The following is a 21,395-nucleotide window of genomic DNA, read 5'->3' on the forward strand; positions in this document are numbered from 1 at the left end:
CACACAACAAAGACGGACAACTAACCAATGTGCAAAAGTTAACAAAAAACAGAATAATAATAATAATAATAATAATAAAAAATAAGCATTAATAAGCATCAAGAACATGAATTATAGTCCTTGAAACTGAGTCCATAGGTTCTGGAACCAGTTCAGTGTTGAGGTGAATGAAGTGGAGATAGACACTTGGCCTTAAGGTTTTTCACCTTATTTCTGTAGGCTGTCTCATCGTTATTGGTGATGAGCCCCAACACTGTTTATGGAGAATCCATATCAGTGGAGAATAAGATGGTTCCATTTATGAGAACTAGGTATAGCTGGAGAGAAAAGATTTTTTTCATCCATAGTACTTACTAACTTGCATTCTCTTCGGGTTTGTTAACAAAATATTTTTGAAATCCTTTATTTTCAAATTACCAGCCCTGCTTTCTAGATTGCTATTAGTCTGTAGGGTCTGTCCTCTAAATCCCTCTGTGTTTACTGCTCTTTATTCCTTCTAAGATGTCATTTAATTCCACCTTATGAATCAAAATTAGATTTAATATCACCAACTTATGTCGTGAAACTTGTTAATTTTGTGGCAGCAGTACAATGCAATACATGATAATATAGAAAAAAACGAGAATTAATATATTTTTAAAATAAATAGTGCAGAAACGCAAGTAAAAATAATAGTGAAGTAGTGTTCATGGGTTCATTCAGAAATCGCTTGGCAGAAAGGAAGAAGCTGTTCTTGAATTGTAGAGTGTGTGCTTTCGGGCTTCTGTACCTCCTTTCTGATGGTAACAGTGAGAAGAGGGCATTGTCGTGGGTGGGAGGGGTCGTTAGTGTTGGATGTCACCTTTTTAAGGTACTTGCCCTTGAAAATGTCTTGGATACTATGGAGGCTAGTGTCCATTATGAAACTCTGCACCTCTCTGCAATCTACTTCGATCCTGTGCAATAGGCCCCTGCCCCCCCAGTACCAGGCTAGAATGCTTTCCACAGTACATCGGTAGAAATTTGCAAGTGTTTTAGCTGACAAACCAAATGTCCTCAAACTCCTAATGAAATATAGCCACAATCTTGCCTTCTTTATAGCTGCAGCAATATGTTGGTACCAGGTTAGGTTTTCCGAGATATTAACACCCAAGAACTTGAAATTGCTCATTGTCTCCACTTCTGATCCCTCTGAGGACTGTGTATGTTCTCTCATCTGACCCTTTCTGAGGTCCACAATCAGCTCTTTGCTTACTGAAGTTGAGTGCAAGGTTGTTGCTGCGATACCACTCAACTAGCTAGTGTATCTCGCTCCTATACACCCTCTGGTCACCACCTGCGAATCTACCAGTAATGGTTGTACATCAGCAAACCTATGTATGGCATTTGAGCTGTGCGTAGCCATGCAGTCATGGCTGTAGAGTAGAGCAGAGGGCTAAGCACGCATCCCTGAGGTGCGCCTATGTTGACTGTCAGTGAGGTGGAGATGTTCTTTCCAATCTGCACAGATAATGGTCTTTTGGTTAGAAAGTCAAGGATCCAGTTGCAGAGGGAGGTATAGAGGCCCAGGTTCTGCAGCTTTTCTGTCAGAGCTATAGGAATGAAGGTGTTAAATGCTGAGATGTAGTCATTGAATGGCATCCTGACCCTTTCTGAAGTCCACAGTCCTCAGTCATCTGAGTTTTTTTTTGATCAGTAACAAAAATGCTTTAGTTGAGTAATTTGGGATTATTTTGCCTGGTGAAAGGTACTGTATAAAAGTGTTCCGTAAAGCGTTGCCAGGTAAAATAGTCCTTGCATCCACCTAGTATGTACATGATGGGCACTTCTGAAAACTTCTCTTGTGTTGAGTTCATTTTTAAACCTTGCTTGTTTAAATTTCTGCTCAATATTGACTCATTTGCTGCATGTTGAAATTTTGATTGTAGTATCAAGATCAAGCAAGGGTTGTTGCACAATTTTTGGGATTGTGAAAGATATCAAGGATGTGTATTTAACATCAAACATGTTCCTTCCTCTTGGTGTAGTTGCTTTAAAATGGCTGGACCTAAGACAATCCCATGAGAAGTGCTTAGAGAAAAATCCCGAGGCTAGGTAGTTGGTTATTTCTATGTGGTAGGTATGATCAGAGCCATTGATTTCATTGTTACTAAGATTCCATGATTTGCATTATTCCAAGACTGTTTTGTGACCAAAATAAGGTATTCTTATGTAATCTCTGCCATGCGGCTCATTTATCCATATTTAGGAAAATAAAGATTAGTTAAAGCACATTTGACTTGGATGGAACTCATGGGGAGCATCCTTGAGTAGGTGTTGAATGAGTACAGGTTAATAGCACTTGGCCAAATGAAAATCCATCGATCATTTCTTTGATTTTCTTTATTTACATATTTAATATGAACAATGATTTGTTTTCTGTGCTTTAAAGGACTCAACATTTTAAATTTAATTAATTCATACTAGTGGTTATGGCAGTAATAAATAAAACAAGAAAACATCCCAGTTTATTCAAAACTGAGAATGAAAGCAGACTCTTAAGTACTGCAGTAATTCTATATACATTAGATAATTTTAAGGAAAGTCTGAGTGAATTATTTGAGTTTTGCAATTTTGCAGATTTTGTTCCAATACCGTACTGTTTTTCAAAGATGAAAAACACTCTAGATTCTGCAGTTGCTGGAAATCCAGAGTGCAAAACACCATGTTGGAGGAACTCAGCAGGTCAAGCAGCTTCTTTGGAAAGGAATAGAGTTGTTATTTCAGGCTGAGACCCTGATGAAGGATTTTGTTTGTTGCTCAAAGAAATAAGTGTTTTATACTTAGTACTAATAGAAATTGGAAGAAAAATAACAGATGAAAACTTACTAATTAGAGACTTCTGATGTTGACAGGTTGCCAAGTAATTTCTGATTACAAAAATTTGTTTATCTTTAAAATTAATATGTAGGATAAGTGATTATAGATTTTAATTTGAAGTGTAAATATGATCTACACAGCAAATGAAAGTGAAATGGACATTAAACTGAACAGCAAAATGTATCTTGCAGCTTAATATTACGACCATTTAATAGGCATCAAATTGGAGATAAAACTTGACAATTTAATTAACAGGCCACACAGTGAAATTCACTTGGAAAGTATGTGTCTTGTAGCAGTAGGTCAGGATGGTAGGGAAAAATGCACAGAAGTACTCTGGTTGTAGCCTTGGCTGTGGCATCACCAAGTTGCTAATTCTGCTGAAGAGAGCAGAGTATTTGAATATTTGATATCAGTTGGGACATTAATATCCTTGTGTTGTGTTAGTTCTGTCTGAATGAGAGGGCATCTGTCCCAATTTTCCTGAGCAGCTAATAATATAACAATTGAGCTATTGCCTGCAATTCCATCTTTTACAAACATACAGTATTTATGCTAAAATTCTTCTTGGTATATGCATCTTCACGGCAAATCTTAGAGAGCAAAATACGTAATGTTTCCAAATAATCTTGGTTATCAAGTCATTGATACTGCTTCCTCAGTTTTTGCATAAGTTTTGATTAGGTACATGAATCTGCACTCTTAACTTGAGGAGGAGCTGTTTGGCTATTTGGAAGAGGTGTATGTGGAGGATCCATACATTGCAAAGGCAGTATAATTCCTCTCAAAACAGACAAACCACTCTGTAATTTGCATGGATGGATTTAACTGCTTGTTTAAAATCTGAGGTGCTCTGGCAGGCTCTGCTGTTCCAAGATCAAAGGAGGAGAAGGTGAATTTGTGCCAGAAGTTCCTCAGTAGCAGCCAAACAGAATCTCCAAATATTTTGTGGAATAAATCAAGGAGGCTAGCATCAAAGACAGGCTTATTTTAAGGAGTTCTTCCAAGTACTACTTCCAGTGGGTGCTAACTATCTCTGCTGTGAAGTTTGAAAGAGTTTAAGTATTGAAGAATGACACTATGGAGAAACATGTTACTTGTTTTACTTGCCACAGTTCACATACAGCTCCTAAACTGGAAGGAGAAATTAACTTTAGGTTATTACCGAAAGTACAGTGAATGGGAGAGAATTCATCTATGAAATTCTCATAAAATTTCAAAGCTCAAAGTAAATTTATTATCAAAGTACATATGAATGTTTGAACATCATATCTGATGACGACAAAAGACCTGTGTGGGAGAGTTTTTAAAGTGAAAAAAACTGTTACACTGCAGCAGTTTCACTTTCACAACCTCAGTAGTCCAGGTCCAGCGGTACGACTGGTGTCTCTCTTGGTTGGCTTGGATGACCATGTTGTCTGTGCCCCATCATGCCCTATGCTCTCCATAGAGCTCACTGTTTATCTCATCCACCCAGTCCGCTGGAGCTGACTCTGCATGCTAAGACATGCAAGCCCATATCTCACCTGGGTATGAGGCCCGCCTGTTTAAACTAATTACTGGGGTGCGGCTGCTGTCACATCCAAACAGCTACTTGGAGCCACAGGTGGGTGCTGAGTGTCTGGTATTAGTTGATTTAACACAACAAGCTCCTTCACCAGAGGTGGTATCCCTTCCACACTCCCCAATCAAAGTACATATAAGACCATATGCTACCATGAGATTTTTTTGCGGGCATTCACAGTAAATACTAAGAAACTATTGTTTGGCAATTCAGGTTGCCAATCTCCACATCTTTACACATTATCCTGGAGTAACTTCAAGCTATGAAAAAAGAATTTTTTTTCTTTCTAACTGGAAGGAAGCTCAGGTCCTTGGTTTGCTTTTGGATTTGTAACATAGCTAATGTATTTTCTAAAAAAATAATCCAATATTTTGGAGTTGTTGTCATTGAAACAACATATTTTTGAAAATATAACAATGTAATAAATTTGTTTATTACTTTTTCTTTTAAGCTTTTTCTTCCAAAAGAATTGTGACATTCTCTTGCTCCCTTTGGTCTTTCAGTAGAAATTGAGTAACTTTCAATTAACAACACATTATGCATTATAATCTAATTAAATTCTTCTCCCCTGTCTCCTCTGCCCTTTGGGTTTTATATTTGTTCTCTGCATCTGGGCATCACTGGCTGGGCTAGCATTTATTGCTCATCCCTAATTACTCTTGAACCTCAACAGTTCTGGTGAAGGTAAATTCCAGGATTTGGACCTACTGATGGAAGACTGGTGATTATAGTGCCAAGTAAAAGTACTCAATCCACAACCCTTTGTTCATATAAATGAGTATAACAACCAGGGACTTTGATCAATTTAGCTGAGAATTTTTATTTGTAAATCACATGCTCCTTTTTCACAGAGCCCCAAAAACAGGGAAAATTGTAAGGCATGAAAAATTAAAAATTCAAAAGCTGAAATGTCAGCAGTTTAAAAGTATTCATTTCCCCTCTTTGCTCAGTTACTTATTTGAACCAACTCTCACAGCTAGTTTTGTCAGTAGCCTTTTTGGAAAAGTCTCTACCAGCTTTGCACAACGTGATAGAGCAAGATTTTCCCATTCTTCCTTGCAAAATTGCTCAAGCTGTGCCAGGTTAGTTGGGGATTGGTGGGGAACAGCTATCTTGAGATCTTGTCTGTGATGTTTGATCAGGACTTGAATGGGCCATGCTAGGACATCAGTTTTCTTCATTGGTTGCTCTGGCAGTGTGCTTTGGGTCATTGTCCTTATCGAAGAGGAACTTCCTCTGAAATGTAAGCTATCTGGCAGAGACTAGCAGACTTTATCCAGGATCTCCCTGTATTCAGCAGCTTCCCATCAATCCTGACCAAATTTCCAGTCCCTGCTGTAGAAACGCTTGCCTATAGCATGATGCTACCTTTCCTGGCTGATATGCAGTATTAGATTTGTGCCACACGTACCACTTAATGTTGAGGCCAAAAGTGTCTTACTTTAGTCTCATCTGACAACAAGGCCTTCTCCCACATCTTCACAGTATCTTCTAAGTGATGCTTTGCAAAGTCTTTATGGGCAAGGGTGTGCAATTTTTTTTTAAGACGAGATTGCTTTGTGACTGTTTAATAAATAACCTTTTTGTTCATCTTCTTAGAGATTGTGGAGCCATCATCTTCATTTCCATTTGCAGCCACTCAGTCTCAGAGCGACTGTTGGCATCACAGTAGCCTCTTTTACAAATACAAAATACACTGCAGATGCTGGGGTCAAAGCAACACGCACAACACGCTGGAGGAACTCAGCAGGTTGAGCAGCATTCGTGGAAATGAGCAGTCAACACTTTGGGCTGAGTCCCTTCGTTTTTTGGCCCGAAACGTTGACTGCTCGTTTCCACAGATGCTGCCTGACCTGCTGAGCTCCTCCAGCATGTTGAGCCACTTTTACATGTGCCTTTCTTCTCTGGCATCTAAGTTTAGAGGGGCAGCATGATGTCGGTAGTGTGGCTGTGGTTTCAGATTTTTTTCCAATTTTTCATTGATTTGACCGCACTGAGTTCTGAGTAGGACCTTACAGAGCAAGGAATATTTATTCTTATGAATTCATTGAGAACAGATGATTTATGGTTTTCTACCTCAACAAATTGAGTGAGTTGTTAAGGTAATATACAGTGTTGTGCCAGTGTAGTAATTACAAAGGGGATGAATACTTCTTCAGCCTCACAAGTTTGGTTTTAATTTTCATTATCTTGTTAAGTGTTTAGGATTTTTCTTTTGATTTGACATGGTGCACAATGTTTTGTAGATTAACTCAAAAAATCCTAATTCAATATATTTAAAAATTTTTAAATGACAGTAAAATGTGAAGTAGTTGTGGAGGCTGAATACTTTCTCTTGGCACTGTACACTATGTGGCCACTTTATCAGGTAAAGGACTGGAAGCAAGTGTGGTCTTCTGCTGCTGTAGCCCATCCACTTCAAAGTTTGACCTCTTGTGTGTTCAGAGATGCTCTTTTCTACACCACTTACACATCTTACCATCCTCACACATCTGGAGAAGAAGGATGCTAATGTGAGAATGCTGTTCTTGGACTACCGTTCAGCATTCAACACCATAGAAACATAGAAAATAGGTGCAGGAGTAGGCCATTCGGCCCTTCAAGCCTGCACCACCATTCAGTATGATCATGGCTGATCATCCAACTCAGAACCCTGTACCTGCTTTCTCTCCATACCATAATTCCATCCAGGCTCAACCAGAAGCTCAAAGACCTTGGCCTTCACCCTGCTTTGTGCAGCTGGATCCTGGATTTCCTTTCAGATTGCCAGCAGGTGGTAAGAGTGGGCTCCCTCACCTCCACCCCTTTAATTCTCAACACAGAAGCCCCTCAGGGCTTTGTACTGAACCCCTCATTTACTCCCTGTATACCCATGACTGTGTCGCCACCCACAGTTCTAATCTGCTAATTAAATTTGCCGATGACACTACATTGATTGGCCTAATTTTAAACAGTAATGAAGTCGTCTCCCTGACACAGTGTTGTCAAGAAAACAACATCTCCCTCAATGCCACAAAAACAAAGGAGCTAGTTGTGGATTACAGGAAGAATGGAGATGGGCTAACACCTATTAACATCGATGGATTTGGGGTTGAGAGGGTACTAGCTTTAAGTTCCTTTGCATCCACATCACCCAGGACCTCACATGGTCTGTATATACCAGCTTTGTGGTAAAAAAGGCACGACAGCACCTCTTTCACCTCAGATGGTTGAGGAAGTTTGGTATGGGCCCCCAAATCCTAAGAACTTTCTACGTGGGCACAATTGAGATCATCCTGACTGGCTGCCTCACTGCCTGGTATGGGAACTGTGCCTTCCTTAATCGCAGGATTCTGCAGAGAGTGGTGCAGACTGCCCAGTGCATCTGTAGATGGGAACTTTCCATGATTCAGGACATTCACAAAGACAGCTGTGAAAAAAGGGCCCAAAGGATCATTGGGGACCTGAATCGTCCCAACCACAATCTACTTTAGCTGCTACCATCTGAGAAACGGTACTGCAGCATAAAAGCCAGGACCAACAGGCTCCGGGACAGCTCCTTCCTCCAGACAATCAGACTGATTAACTCGCGCTGATTTGAGTGTATTTCTATGTTACTTTGACTGTTCTTTTTATTATAAATTGTTTGATTGCACATTTAGACAGAGATGTAATGTGAAGATTTTTACTTGTGTATGTGAAGGACGTAAGAAATAGTCAGTTCAGTTTAATTCAGTTCAATTCACTGTTGTAACAATTGGTTACGAGTTATTTTTGCCTTCCTGTCTGTTTGAACTAATATGGCCATTCTCTTCTGAACTCTTAACAAAGTGTTTTTGTCAACAGCACCACACTCACAGGATATTTTTTGTTTTTTGCACCATTCTCTGTAAAATGCTGTGCGTGATAGTCTCAGGAGATGAGCAGTTTCCGAGATGATCAGATCACCCCATCTGGCAACAGTCATTCCATGGTCAAAGTCACACATTTCAACCCTATTCTGCTTTTTGGTCTGGAACCACAACAGAACCTCTTGACCATGCCTGGATGCTTTTATGCATTGAGTTTCAGCCACATGATTGGCTGATAGATAGTTGCATTGACAAGCAGGTGTACCTAATAAAGTAGCCATTGTGTGTATTTGCAAGGTGGTAAGGTGCATGTGTTGGAGGGCAGTCTGGTGTTTCCATTCATCTGCTTTGTATGTGTTGTTGGTAGGTGATGCTGTGGGCAAATAACAGCAGTGTATTTTGTAGATGGTACATACGGCAGCTGGTGTGCATTGGTGGAAGTCTGTGATAGGCTATTATGTGGGATGGAACTTCTTAACTGTTAGTGACTTTGAACTTGGAGAGTCAAGAGCAAAGTATTCCATTATGCTCCTGATTATTGTTTTGCATGTGCCTTTTTGCAGCCTCTTCTTCCATACATACGGTATATATCTGGTATTTGTCAATTTTTTAAAAAGGATTTGTGTTGCTTTCTGTAAGGCTGCTGTTGGTTTTGTGTTTAGATGTCTTTAGTAATTTTGATGCAAGTTTATTAGCCAGCCTAATTGAATACTTTGAAAATTTGTAGCTAGATTCAGTTTCCATGAAGAAGCGAGAACTTGTATTACAGATTTGTCAGTCATATCTTCAGATGCAGTCATATTGGTGCAAAAGTATCACAGGTCAAATGGTCCAAAATGTAATAAGATTAGTGTTGCCAGAGATGTGCGAAGTTTTTTCAAAGAATAATATTCTTTAAAGGGACAGGAAGTGTTCGGCTCTTAATGTGAACAAGGTTTTTTTATTGTCGTATTATTTTGCATTTTTTCAATATAACTAGATGGTGATAATTTTAAATATTTGTACTTTTTAATCAATTTTATAAATATTGTTGGAGAGGTATTTGTCTAGCAGTGCTAGGCCTTTATATAGGCAAAATACCTGAGGGCATTTCACAAGCGTTATCAAAAACTTGATTTATCGGTAACTTCAGCTGGTATCAAAACAAAATTACTCAATGAGCCTGTTCAGTAAGCTTGTTCTCTGTTCTGATTTCTCAGCCACAGGACCATTATCAGAAAGGGAACAATGTCCCAAAGGATTGAAAAATCATTATTAAAACGGATTACCATTCCTGATTCTTAACAGAAATATTTTGCCAGAAGTACATTTGTATCCACTGACATGATATGATTGCATATGCTAGATATTAGAGACACTTCCTACATGATGATAACTTGAACAAGATACTTACTATTGACATTGGAACTTGTTGAACATTATAACTTAAATATTACAGTATCCTTTAGGGTGTAGTGATAAAAGTAACCTGCTCACTCCTTCAAATAATTCTGTTTTCAATGTCCATTTTTTTTTTATAGGAGCTGCTTTGAAGTATTGCTATACTGTAGAGAGGATGACTCGCTGAAAGAGTTTTGGGAAGAATTTTTAAAAACTATTCAGGTAACATCTGCAATTTTGTGTCTCAAAACTATTGGTGACAGTGGTCATTGTAAACCACATTTCAAGAAGAAATGCACAGTTTATTTATAGCTGCTGAATGTCAGTTATTTTAGCACTATTAAAATCAACATAATTTTCATCCTTTTTCATATTTAACTTATTTTTCTGTCTTCTACAGGAATGTTACGTTGTTTTACAGAAGGACTTGAATGCAGAACTTGATGTACTTATCAGGATGAGTAAAAATGGAGGACCATGGCAAAATCCAGTGCTGATGTCCATCCTTAACCAAGAGTTAATTACTCAGGAATTAGGTATGGTAATTGATGTCCTGAATATAGCTTCTCAAGTAATGTCCTTTTTTTTCTCTTCCTCTACTTCACAATATTGAATAGTTTAATCTATCGCAGTAAAACCTAGTTTTTATTTGTATGATTGTTATAACTAACAGCAAATGTTGTTTAACGTGCTTCAGAAAGAAAATAACACAAATGTGAGATGCTATTGCTTGTATTGCTTAATTTTCTGACTTGGAAACCTGGAAATACTTCACAGGTGATTATAGTGAATGTCAGGGCAGACAGTTTACTGTGGACTGCATAGATGTTGCCTGACCTGCTGAGCTCTTCTAGTACATTGTGTGCATTGGTCTAGATTTCCAGCATCTGCTGTACCTCTTGTGTCAGTGGACTAATATTGATAGGGAGTTTCAGGCTCAAGTGTTGATTGGGTAGTGTCCTTTTTGCAGATTCTTTTGACTTCTTTGGAAATGAATTCTCTGCAATGTTTGCAATATTGTTTTTGTTAGGTTGTTTGAATTGACAGAGTGAATGAAGTGGTTGATGCTTGGGCGATTACCGGAACATGTCTTCACACAAATGGTATGGATATGCCTGCTGCCCCTCACTAATGACAATGTACTTCTGCATGTTGCCATCAGGTCTTGTCGCTACGGCAAGATTATGTTCCAGGCATTTTACCAGAAGAAGGACTACATTAAAGTTAGATTTCTCCACTCCACCCCTTGCCAAATGAAATTTTCCAGAGTTTCATGTCCTTTCCAGTTTTAGTACTGTAAGAATAGAATTGCCTTTGACCTCGTCTGTTGTTTCCTGAATTAGAGTTGTATGCTGGATCCACATTAAAGAGAGCAGGATGGTCACAAGATATTTGATTATTCCACACTAGTCACCAAGATCCCATCATGCTTGATGGTGAAGCCAATTTGAAGATGGTATTCATTTTACAATATGGCCTTCCAAAAGAAGATGTATCTGCTACATTGTTGTTTGAGGTGCTCTTCTCCACCATTGTTTCTCACTTGGGGCAGTTAATTTATTGATGGAATTCTCAGATTACGGGAGCAATGTAATGTTTGGGGTTATCAGTATGGGTTATCTATAAGTAGCTTGGTGTTCCAGGTTGCAATCTTAATTTGGGAAGCAAATGCATTTGTCTTGACCAATACAACATTGGCAGTTAGTTCAGATGATAGCAACGGGCCAGTGTTGACATGTCATTGGAGCCCTCCCCTACATATGGCTGTCATTTTCCTAGGTGCATAGACAGCCTTATTGTACAAACAAAACTTTTTACTTTGAATGAAGTGCTAAAATGTCTTTGTGGAAAGACATTGAGCTAGAAGTCAGATACAGTGCCTATAAATAGTATTCATCCCCCTTGGAAGTTTCCTTGTTTTATTTTTTTAGACATTGAATCATCGTGGATTTAGTGTGGCTTTTTTTTTTACAGAAGACTTTTGTGTTAAAGAGAAAACAAATTTCTACAAATTTGTCTAAATTTGTTACTTATTAAACACTAAATAATTGATTGCATAAGTATTCACCCTCTTCAATTCAGTATTTAGTAGATGTACCTTTGGCAGCAATTACAGCCTTGAATCTATGGGTGTAGGTCTCTATCAGCTTTGCATATCTGGGCCCTGCAATTTTTCTCCATTCTTCTTTACAAAACTGTTCAAGCTCTGTCAGATTAAATGGTAATCGTGAGTAAACAGCTCTTTTCAAGTCCAGCCACAAATTCTCAATTGGATTGTGGTCTGGACTCTGACTTGGTCACTCCAAGACATTAACTTCCACAAACGAGAAAATCTGCAGATGCTGGAAGACCAAGCAACACACACAAAACACTGGAGGAACTCAGCAGGTCAGACAGCATCTATGAAGAAGAGTACAGTCGACATTTCAGGCTGAGACAATTCAGCAGGACCTGCTGAAGGATATCAGCCTGAAACGTTGACTGTACTCTTTTCCATTGATGCTGTCTGGCCTGCTGAGTTCCTCCAACATTTTGTGTGTGTTGCTAAGACATTAACTTAGTTGTTTTTAAGCCATTCCTGGTTAGATTTGGCTTTATGCTTGGGGTCATTGTCTTGCAGGAAAACACATTTTCTCCCAGGTCACAGTTCTCTTGCAGACCTTATCAGGTTTTCCTCCAGGATTTTCCTGTATTTTGCTGCATTCATTTTACCCTCTACCTTCACAAGCCTTCCAGGGCCTGCTGCAGTGAAGCATCCCCACAGCATGATGCAGCCATCACCATACTTCACAGTAGTCATGGTGTGTTTTTGATGATGTGTGGTGTTTGGCTTATGCTAAATACAGTGTTTAGTCTGATGGTCAAAGAGCTCAGTTTTGGTTTCATCAGACCATAGAACTTTCTTCCAGCTGACTTCAGTCTCCCACGTACCTTCTGGCAAACTCTAGCCAAGATTTCATGTGAGGCTTTTTCAACAGTGGTTTTCGCTTTGCTACACTCCCATAAAACTGCGACTGGTGAAGCACCCAGGCAACTGTTATATGAGCAGTCTCTCCCATCTCAGCTACTGAAGCTTGTAACTCCTCCCGAGCTGTCATAGGTCTCTTGATGGCTTCCCTCACTTGTCCCCTTGCATGGTCTCTCAGTTTTTGAGGACTGCCTGCTCTAGGCAGACTCACAGCTGTGCCATATTCTTCCTATTTCTTGATGATTGTTTTATTTGTACTCTTATCTGTGACTTGGAAATTTTCTTGTATCCATCTCCTGCTTTTCATAACCTTTTCACAGAGTCGCTTGGAGTGTTTTTTTTTTGTCTTCATGGTGCAGATTTTGCCAGAATAACTCACCAGCAGTTAGACCTTCCAGATACAGGTGTATCTTTACTACAATCAATTGAAACACCTTGACTGCACACAGGTGATCTCTATTTAACTAATTATGTGATTTTTTTTTAAACCAATTGGCTGCACCAGAGAATCAGGTAGTTTGGTTTTTATATTCGTAATTAATTTAGATCACTTTGTCAAGATCTGGTTTCACTTTGATACGAAAAGTCTTTTTCTGTTGTTCAATGTCAAAAAAAAAGCTAAGTTAAATCCAGAGTGATTCAATGTTACAGAACAGTAAAACATGAAAACTTCCAAGGGGAGGTGAATACTTTTATGTTACTGACCAGAGAAACCTAGATATATTTAATCTCTTCAAAATAATTAATCTACACCGAGAATTCCTGTCAGTGAAGATAGTGGGAGTGGTGTATTCGAATTGGTAAAAGATATCACAACTCATTTAGTTCAGTGTTCACATGAATATAATCAGGCATTTTTAGTTTTTTTTTGCTTTGAGGTGATCAAAATTTGTTTCTATCTTGAAATTTAAACTGATATTTGATTTCCTTTTAAATTTTTGCATCTTATTAGGTTCTCCATTGAATTGTAATGTATAGAATCCTAGAAGTTAGATGGATGCAGAAAGAGAAAGACTTAGATAGTTGCAATGATTAAATATTCAAACAAATTGACCTTTTTTCCAAAATAAAAGTTCTTGACAGAGATATGATGCATTCAATATTGAGTGATGAAATGTATGATGTAGAAGAGAATTGCTGCATAAAGCTATAAATTTTATTTTGTCAGTGAACAAACAATTGGCCAACTTAATGCACTAATGCAAAGAAGACAAAATTAGAATTCTCACTGTAAAGAGGTCATACAAATATTGGATCCAACTAAGAGAAGTTGCATATCTGTTTTGATAGGCAACTGCATTTGTCAGTTTGAGGATTTTTTTCCCCAATTTAGTCACTTGCGTCCCTCTCAAAAAATGACAACTGTATAAAAGCAGGCACAACATCAGAACAAATAGACACAGCTGCTCATTGTCTTAAAAACAAAAGATAATCTTGACCAAGCATTCCCTGAAAGGAAAATCCAGATATTTCACTGAGCAAATATTTAAATGTACTGTTGAAATTAACTTTAGTGCTATTTACAGCTATACAAATATCCTGGTTTTAAAAAACGAACTTGATGTTAGCCATGATTATTCAATTTATCCAAGTACTAGTGCTTAGTAAAGTTTATATAGGGTCTATTTTTAAACAAGATGTTACTTTAAAAAGATTTAATTACATGATTTGCCTTTGTAGGGCAGGAAGTATAAAGTCTGCCTTGTTCCTAATTCACCATAATTTCAGGTGATTATGTTGTCAGTTTGGATGATGTGGCCTTTGATTTGGAATTTTAAGTCTCAAGATGTGTAGTTGGTTAAGTTGCTGCAAAGAATGTTCATATCATTGTTATATAAGATCCTGCATGTTTTCTTCTAGTGGTTATTGGGATACTACAGTATTGGTACCTGAAGAATTCAGCACCATTCTTGACTATTATGTTTGATGTTTGAGTTTAGTTGGCTATGACAGCATTGAAAAACTGAATATGTCAGCAAATTACTGAGAGCGCTCTCTATCAACCAAGTATTCCTCTAGTCGTGGGTTTTCAGCTAAATCTTTTATTTCAGATGTCTGTAAAATCCTTCTGTCTAGGAGTGAATGAGTTACAATCCAGGAAGGCCTTGCATTTGCAGTTAATTATACCCTAATCTCCTGACCATTATCTTCAAACCAGTCCTAATTCTTTGTGGTGCAGAAGTTTATAAACTGGGCACCGTGCAAGATGCTAATTGATAAGAGATGTCATAGTTGTGTTCTTGAGCTTTGTTGTTGATTGTTTTACAACAATGGTTTTGTGATATGGATGCTTTGGGTCTGTGTTGCATCAACCAGCTATGTATTAAGCCAGGCATATTGTTCTCCTGCTCGCCATGACTCCCAACACAGACAGTCTGTTCTGAGCTCTGTCATGTGATAAGATTATCAGATGACTGGAAAAAAGATAAGGCATCTAGAAATCTTTGACTGCTCAGGTGGTGAAGAAATAGTAAACATGAGAAATTCTGCAAGTGCTGGAAATCCAAAGCAATACATTAAAAATGCTGGAGAAACTCAGCAGATCAGGCAGCGTTACGGAAATGAATAAACAGTTGATGTTTCAGGCTGAGACCCTTCTTCAGGACTGGAAAGGGGGAAGGTGCCTCCATAAAAAGGTGAGGGAGGGGAAAGAGGATAACTGAAAGGTTTTTGGTGAAGCCAGGTAGGTAGGAAAGGTAAAGGACTCGAGAGGAAGGAATTTGATAGGAGCAGAGAATGGACAAGTTCCCATGAAGGACATGTGGCTGTGTTAGCAAGAGTTGGTCAGCAGCGGAGATCTCAGAGGGAGAGCAGTAAAAGAGGGTCTTACTGAACCCTCATTGAAGTGAAGATTTAAACTTAATCAGGGTAGGCATCCGTTGAAGAGACTTTGCAGTGGAGCAGCAAATCCTGAACGTGTGAAATTCTGCATATGCTGGAAATCCCAAAGCAAGATTGTACTCTTGAGGCATGAACTAGAGGTTCTCAATAACAATGTTCTTGCATGAATGGTGAAAGGAATGCACCAGTCCATTGCGTCACATTGGCCTAATCAGCCAACTTGGAACCCTCAAAAGTCATCCTTAATCCCAAAGGACTCTTTAAGAAGAGGAGCAAAGAAGAAAAGCAAGTTATTTACTGTTCAGTCAATAACACAAGCTGAAACAACTGTGTAGACGTCTTTTTAAGATTGAGAGTTGATGTGAGAAATGTATTCATAGAACAGCAAAATAGAGCAATGAAGAGATGAGATTTATATGGGAATAGGTATAATTTACAGTGGTAATATACTACAACATCCTAACATTTTCCAGAAGCATGAAGCAGGTGGGTAACTATATACTTGTAACTAATAAATATATACTTGAATTTTTCAATGAGAAGTCTTTGAATAATAAATTGAAGCTTGAATCTTGGCTGATTATTTTGTTCCAGATGCCATCAGTGATTATGGTTGTTCTGTCACAATCTGCTGAGCTTAGCTGGATTGGTTCATGACGGAAATTGACCCTTGGACATTTTTGTTTATAAACAATGTTTGTCTTCACCAGTTTATGAGAAGATCATTAAACTTCAACTCCTAAAATCAACTTCTTCTAAAATAAGGAACAAAATCAGTTCTAAAGGTTTGAGCACCCAGCTTTTCAACTAAAAATTTGAAAAGTAGCAATGCTGCGCAGAGTTAAAATTCCCTGAAAGTGTAAGCAGTCATGGTTAAAGCAGCAAAGGGAATTGCCTCAACTATTTGGATTTAATGACAAGCCTGCTTAGTATTTGGGGATGGTGCATATTTATTCATACAAGTTAAAATCATTTTGATTTGCTCTGCCTTTTTGTTTAAATTGTCCAAAAAATCTGAAGAAGCAGTTGCACATTCAGTTTTGTATTTTAAGTGTACAATTAACCAAAATGTTTTTGTGTTCACGTGTGCATATTATTTTAACTGTAGTTTCTCAGAGGGGTGTGTATTAAAACTTTATCTTCAGAACAATTCTGATGCATAGGATACTAATTGTTATAGTGGCATGCCATCAACAATCTATCAAATTGAAAGAACTATCGGGAACTGCACTTGTGTATTGCCAGAAGTGTCATTTTATCAAATGGATTGTAACGATTGCACATTTGCAGCTTCTTTTGGTCTTTCAGTCGACTGTGGAACAATGATGACTTGCTTTGCAGTTCCATCTGCTGATCCAGTATATTTCAATAAGCATTATAAGGCTGTTGAGTTGACACATCCTTTGCCTTGCTTTCATAGTGTGAATTTATTTTTGAAAGATTTCGTCTTTTATAAACATTTTTTGCAATTGCAAAACCCTGCTGGACATTAATAACTTGGAGTACTGCAGGTCTACTCCATCAGCGAGTTGCTCATATGTAGGAAAACTGAAAGAGCAGGATTTGGTGCGGATCGTGTTGCTACCTGTATCAGAATGGGTGTGCAAAGGAGGTGTGCAGTCTAACAGCGAGTGAATGTTTTAGTCACTTTTCTTGTGGTTGCAAGGTCCTGTTGGGCATTAATGTGAAATATTGCAAGTCCAATTCAATGGTTTATTGGCAGCCGGCAGGGGAACTGCATGGCTTCGGTCATAGTGAGGACTATGCCTCAAGCGGAGTTGGTGTGTTCCATCAGAGAGCCGGGACACAGTGTGGCTGTGGTGCAGCGTACATACTGGAGTTGGTGCCACTATTCGGTGTTTGCTCAGCAGAAGACAACTGCATTGTTTTCAACTGCAGACTGTTGCAACATTCATGGACTCAGGGACTTGGACTTCTTTTCTGTGACTGTATTTTACTGCTGGCTTGTATGTGTTGTGTGTGACTATTGGTACTGTGTTTTGCACCTTGGCTCCAGAGTCACACTGTTTCGTTTGGCTGTCCTGTATGGTTGAACGCCAATTAAACTTGAATATTGCATGGAAATGTGCTTTGATTTCTTTTTATAGAAATATTAGTTCATGGCATGTACCACATAAGTCATATGGAAGAATTTATAAACAAGATCATTGATGTTGATATTGTACCAGTGTTATACATTGTTACGTTTGCTGAAACTGCATTTTCATTATTGATTTGACTACATGGAATTAGACTAACAGGAATGATCTGGTGGACTTCATTTTGTGTTTCTGTCTATTGTGTGCTTTTTACAGTAGATGAATATTTGGGATCAGAATCTCCAGTGTTCTTTGAATATAGAGTGAAATACTTGATGAAGTATAAGCATATCAAAGAAGCAATGACGCTGACCAAATACTGTGTGAATCACCCGCAAACTGGCAAAAACAAGTATTTTCTCCACTTATTTTTAACATGGTTATGCCGTTCATTCCCAGAAGAAATCATGTTGCAGGAGGTAAGGATTTGTATGAAATTTTGTAAGTATCAACAAAAAATACAGTATTTACTAAATTTAACATTATGATGTATTTTTTGTCAGAAGATGTGACTATGAAAGGAGTAGGAAGATACATATTTCAAAGGATAGATGCACTTTATAATCGCAATTATTTTTCTTGGCTGTTAGCACAACTTTGCAAATTATAGGGGAAGATGAGTTTTTTTTTCATTTTTTTCCATTTGTTTTCCCTCAAAGATTTCTAGAATTGACTGCCAGGAAGCCCTTGATGTTATTTGCAGACTGGATTCAGAAGGGCAAGTGGAATTGTCATGGATTTTGTGTGTGGCTTTCCTTACTCAGCAGCTAAGAAATGGAGACATGTATTGTACAAGGTAAATATTCTTTTTTTTTGTAAACACCATTCCAGATAGTAAGCAAATTTTAAATGGATCTTAAATCCGTTTAAATTTTAAATCTGTTTACGTCTTAAATTTGACCTTGCTTTGCGTGGACATGTTGTAAATCCATTTTAAGATTAGTTATTTTTTATTAATAATAAATTTCTGATCTATGGCTATTATTTACTGGATTCCATTTAAAAAAAAAACTGAAACGTATTTGTTGTGTTAAAAAAATTCAGTTCAGATTATTTTAGTTAAGGGGGAAATCTGCTTTAATAACTGTCAGAGATTCTACAGTTGCTTGAAATCCAGAGTAACTTGCACAAAATGCTGGAAGAACTCAGCAACATTATGTAGTATCTACGGAGAGGAATGATGGGCCTTGGCCTGAAATGTTGACTCTTTATTCCTTTCCATAGATGTTGCCTGACATGCTGAGTTCCTCCAGAGATTTGTGTGTTATAAACAAATTAATAATTTAATAATGTAAATTGTTACAAATCTGTGATACTAACTTCAATATTTTAGGTGGTTTAGTTTTGAATAAATTTGTCAGTATTCTTTTTTTAATTACTATGTTTCAAGTTGTTTTAATTCATGTATGAATTTTGTGATTGTTATTATTGACCCAGATTTTTTTCTGCATGTTCATATGTTCCCACCATTTCTTTAGATTAGTGCCAGTGCATTTCAGAACTGCTATATAACCATGAAAAAATGAAGTTTACTAACAGTTTCAAAGGGACTTGCTAAGAATTCTCAATATTTATATTGGAATTTATACAAGGAAAACTGCTTTTGAATATTCTGGCAGTTAGTGTTCCTGCAGGATCCATTTACCCATTCTTCCAATAGCAATTGCATTTCTGACAGAAACTAATGTGAGCTCTCATTTTAAATGCTTTAGGATCAATTTCCTTTTCAAATTTTTAAAGCTTTAAAGTTATTTCACTTTTAATATTTTTGAGTGTCATGGGTATTTAGAAGCACTGAATTTTTTTCATGGCTTTGACATCATTCAAGGCCCTGTGGTTGCTAAGGACTTTGTTCCTCGTCTGGCTCAGCCAGCAGGATGGAATCCAAATTCAATCTACAGGGCTGGGGAACATAGTTGCTGCATGTGTATTGCTGGATCCATTCAATGAAAACCCAGGCTTCAGAAAAGTCTATGTAAAGAAATGGCCTTCACCAAGTCTCCATTATTTTTATTCCCTAAACTTTTGTTTACACTTTCCCACTGTAGCTTGAGTATAGATGCTCTATTCAAAATGTACTTACTAAAGATTGCTGAGCCAAATGATTTCATAATCATTCAATAAACTGAGTGTGGTATTTCCCCTGTGCATTGGTTTGTAGTATGTTATTAAGTTTTGATTTTTTTAATGAAGAACAGCAATTAGATTGATAAGTTGTATTCCTTTAAATTACTTGCATAAATCCTAATTAGCATGCCAAACCAGATAAAATCAAATGATATGCCACTTAGTTAACATAAATATGTAATTATCCCACGGTAACTTTGGAATTTAATGATATCTGCTTCATCTTACTTAGGGAGTTGATATTAGTGTGGAGTAAGCTGCAGCTGAAACTTGATGCATCCAAGCAACACTTTTTAGAGAAGTGTCATCACCTTCTATTAACATCCAGAAATGTCAACCATATCTTTCTCTTTATCAGGGTTATTCAGAATGAGGTGAGTTACCGTGTTGCATTGTAAATGAAAGGTTGTGTATTTTAAGTTTATTACTTTGGATAGTTTTTCTTTATTAAGCTTGGATCATCCCCTGTAGTGAATGGGAGATGGTGTACCTAATAAACATGACAAAGCACATAATTGTTGATTTCTGGTGGGCAATATTTTAAGAGTTGCTGTGCTAAAATTTATAAAGCTCTATTAATCATGCTTTGAATACATTGTTTAATTGTGAGCATCACAGGAAGAATATATGAGTTGTAGAGGGAAAGCCACAAAAATTTATTACGGTATTGTTTGAATTAGAATGAGTTGCTACACAAATCAGAATTATGTTCTCTTGTATTTGGAAAATTTGTAGTGTTTTGAATTTTGAAAATACAGATTGAATACCCATATCTGAAATGCTTGAGCCAGAAGTGTTTTGGATTTCAGATTTTTTTCAGATTATGGAATATGTAATAAGATTGCTTGGAATCACCATTATTTCTGACTCTGAACTTGTGCGTTACCGATAAGCAGTCTATGTTCGTCACACTTATGTACTGATGCAGCCATTCTGTGTGTTCAATTTTCATCATTGATGATCTTGGTAAACTCATTGATGAAATTCTCTGCTGCTTTGTGATCAGCAGATGCTTTGTCACCAAACATTTAATGCTGTGCCTTTTCTTAAATTTCTGCAACCAGCCTGCTTGAATATTCATAATTACTTTTCAATTTTCAGTTCATCATGATAGATCTTTGCTTGCTTCATGTTCATGTTCAGCATACCGTTAAGTGGCATATATTTACTCTGACACTAACAAATCAATTCTTTCATTACACGATTGAGCTTTTCATTTTTCACTGCAGTGTTTTTCTATTTTTCATCCATTTTTGTTTATTATATTTGTGATCAATTCTCAGAAACTTCTCTGGTGTGAGCATTGCATGGAAACCTGTTGCCTTGTGGCATTTTCCATTTGTGACATGTAGGCGCTCAAAAAAGTTTTGTATTTTGGAATTTCAGATAAGGGGTATTCAATCTGTATTAGAGGAAAGCATTGGGGTAAATTGAACTGTAACTTTAGAACTATCTTTTGCAGATTGAAATTGATATGAGGTCAGTTGTTACTTTTAAATCTGGAATTATTTTTTCCTCGTTTCAGATATAAAGGGCAAAGTTGCTCTGTGGAATTGAATCACACATCTTTATCCAATTGATCCTATTGTGTGATATCTTCAGCTGAATTGTAATGAACATATGCCTACTAATGTGTGCTTGTTCATTTTGGAGATCTGGAGATTTTTCTTTTGTGATCAACATTCCAGGGAAGCATGATAATTGCATACTCTGTGGGTGATAACTTTATGACCTACTTATTTCACACC

General features: G+C 37.5%; 1 protein-coding gene across 1 annotated transcript in view; it reads left to right on the forward strand.

Annotated features, from left to right (window-relative positions):
• LOC132393432 (zinc finger protein 654-like) overlaps window positions 1-21,395 on the forward strand; it is a 44,356-nt gene that overhangs the window by 12,016 nt on the left and 10,945 nt on the right. The window contains exons 3-7 of the mRNA XM_059968654.1: window positions 9,753-9,834; window positions 10,013-10,148; window positions 17,737-17,939; window positions 18,180-18,316; window positions 19,880-20,021. Coding sequence (XP_059824637.1) covers window positions 9,753-9,834; window positions 10,013-10,148; window positions 17,737-17,939; window positions 18,180-18,316; window positions 19,880-20,021 — 700 coding nt within the window. The remainder of the gene's footprint in view (window positions 1-9,752; window positions 9,835-10,012; window positions 10,149-17,736; window positions 17,940-18,179; window positions 18,317-19,879; window positions 20,022-21,395) is intronic.

The sequence above is a fragment of the Hypanus sabinus genome, chromosome 4 (assembly GCF_030144855.1).
Source record: "Hypanus sabinus isolate sHypSab1 chromosome 4, sHypSab1.hap1, whole genome shotgun sequence".
In the NCBI taxonomy this organism is placed as follows: domain Eukaryota; kingdom Metazoa; phylum Chordata; class Chondrichthyes; order Myliobatiformes; family Dasyatidae; genus Hypanus; species Hypanus sabinus.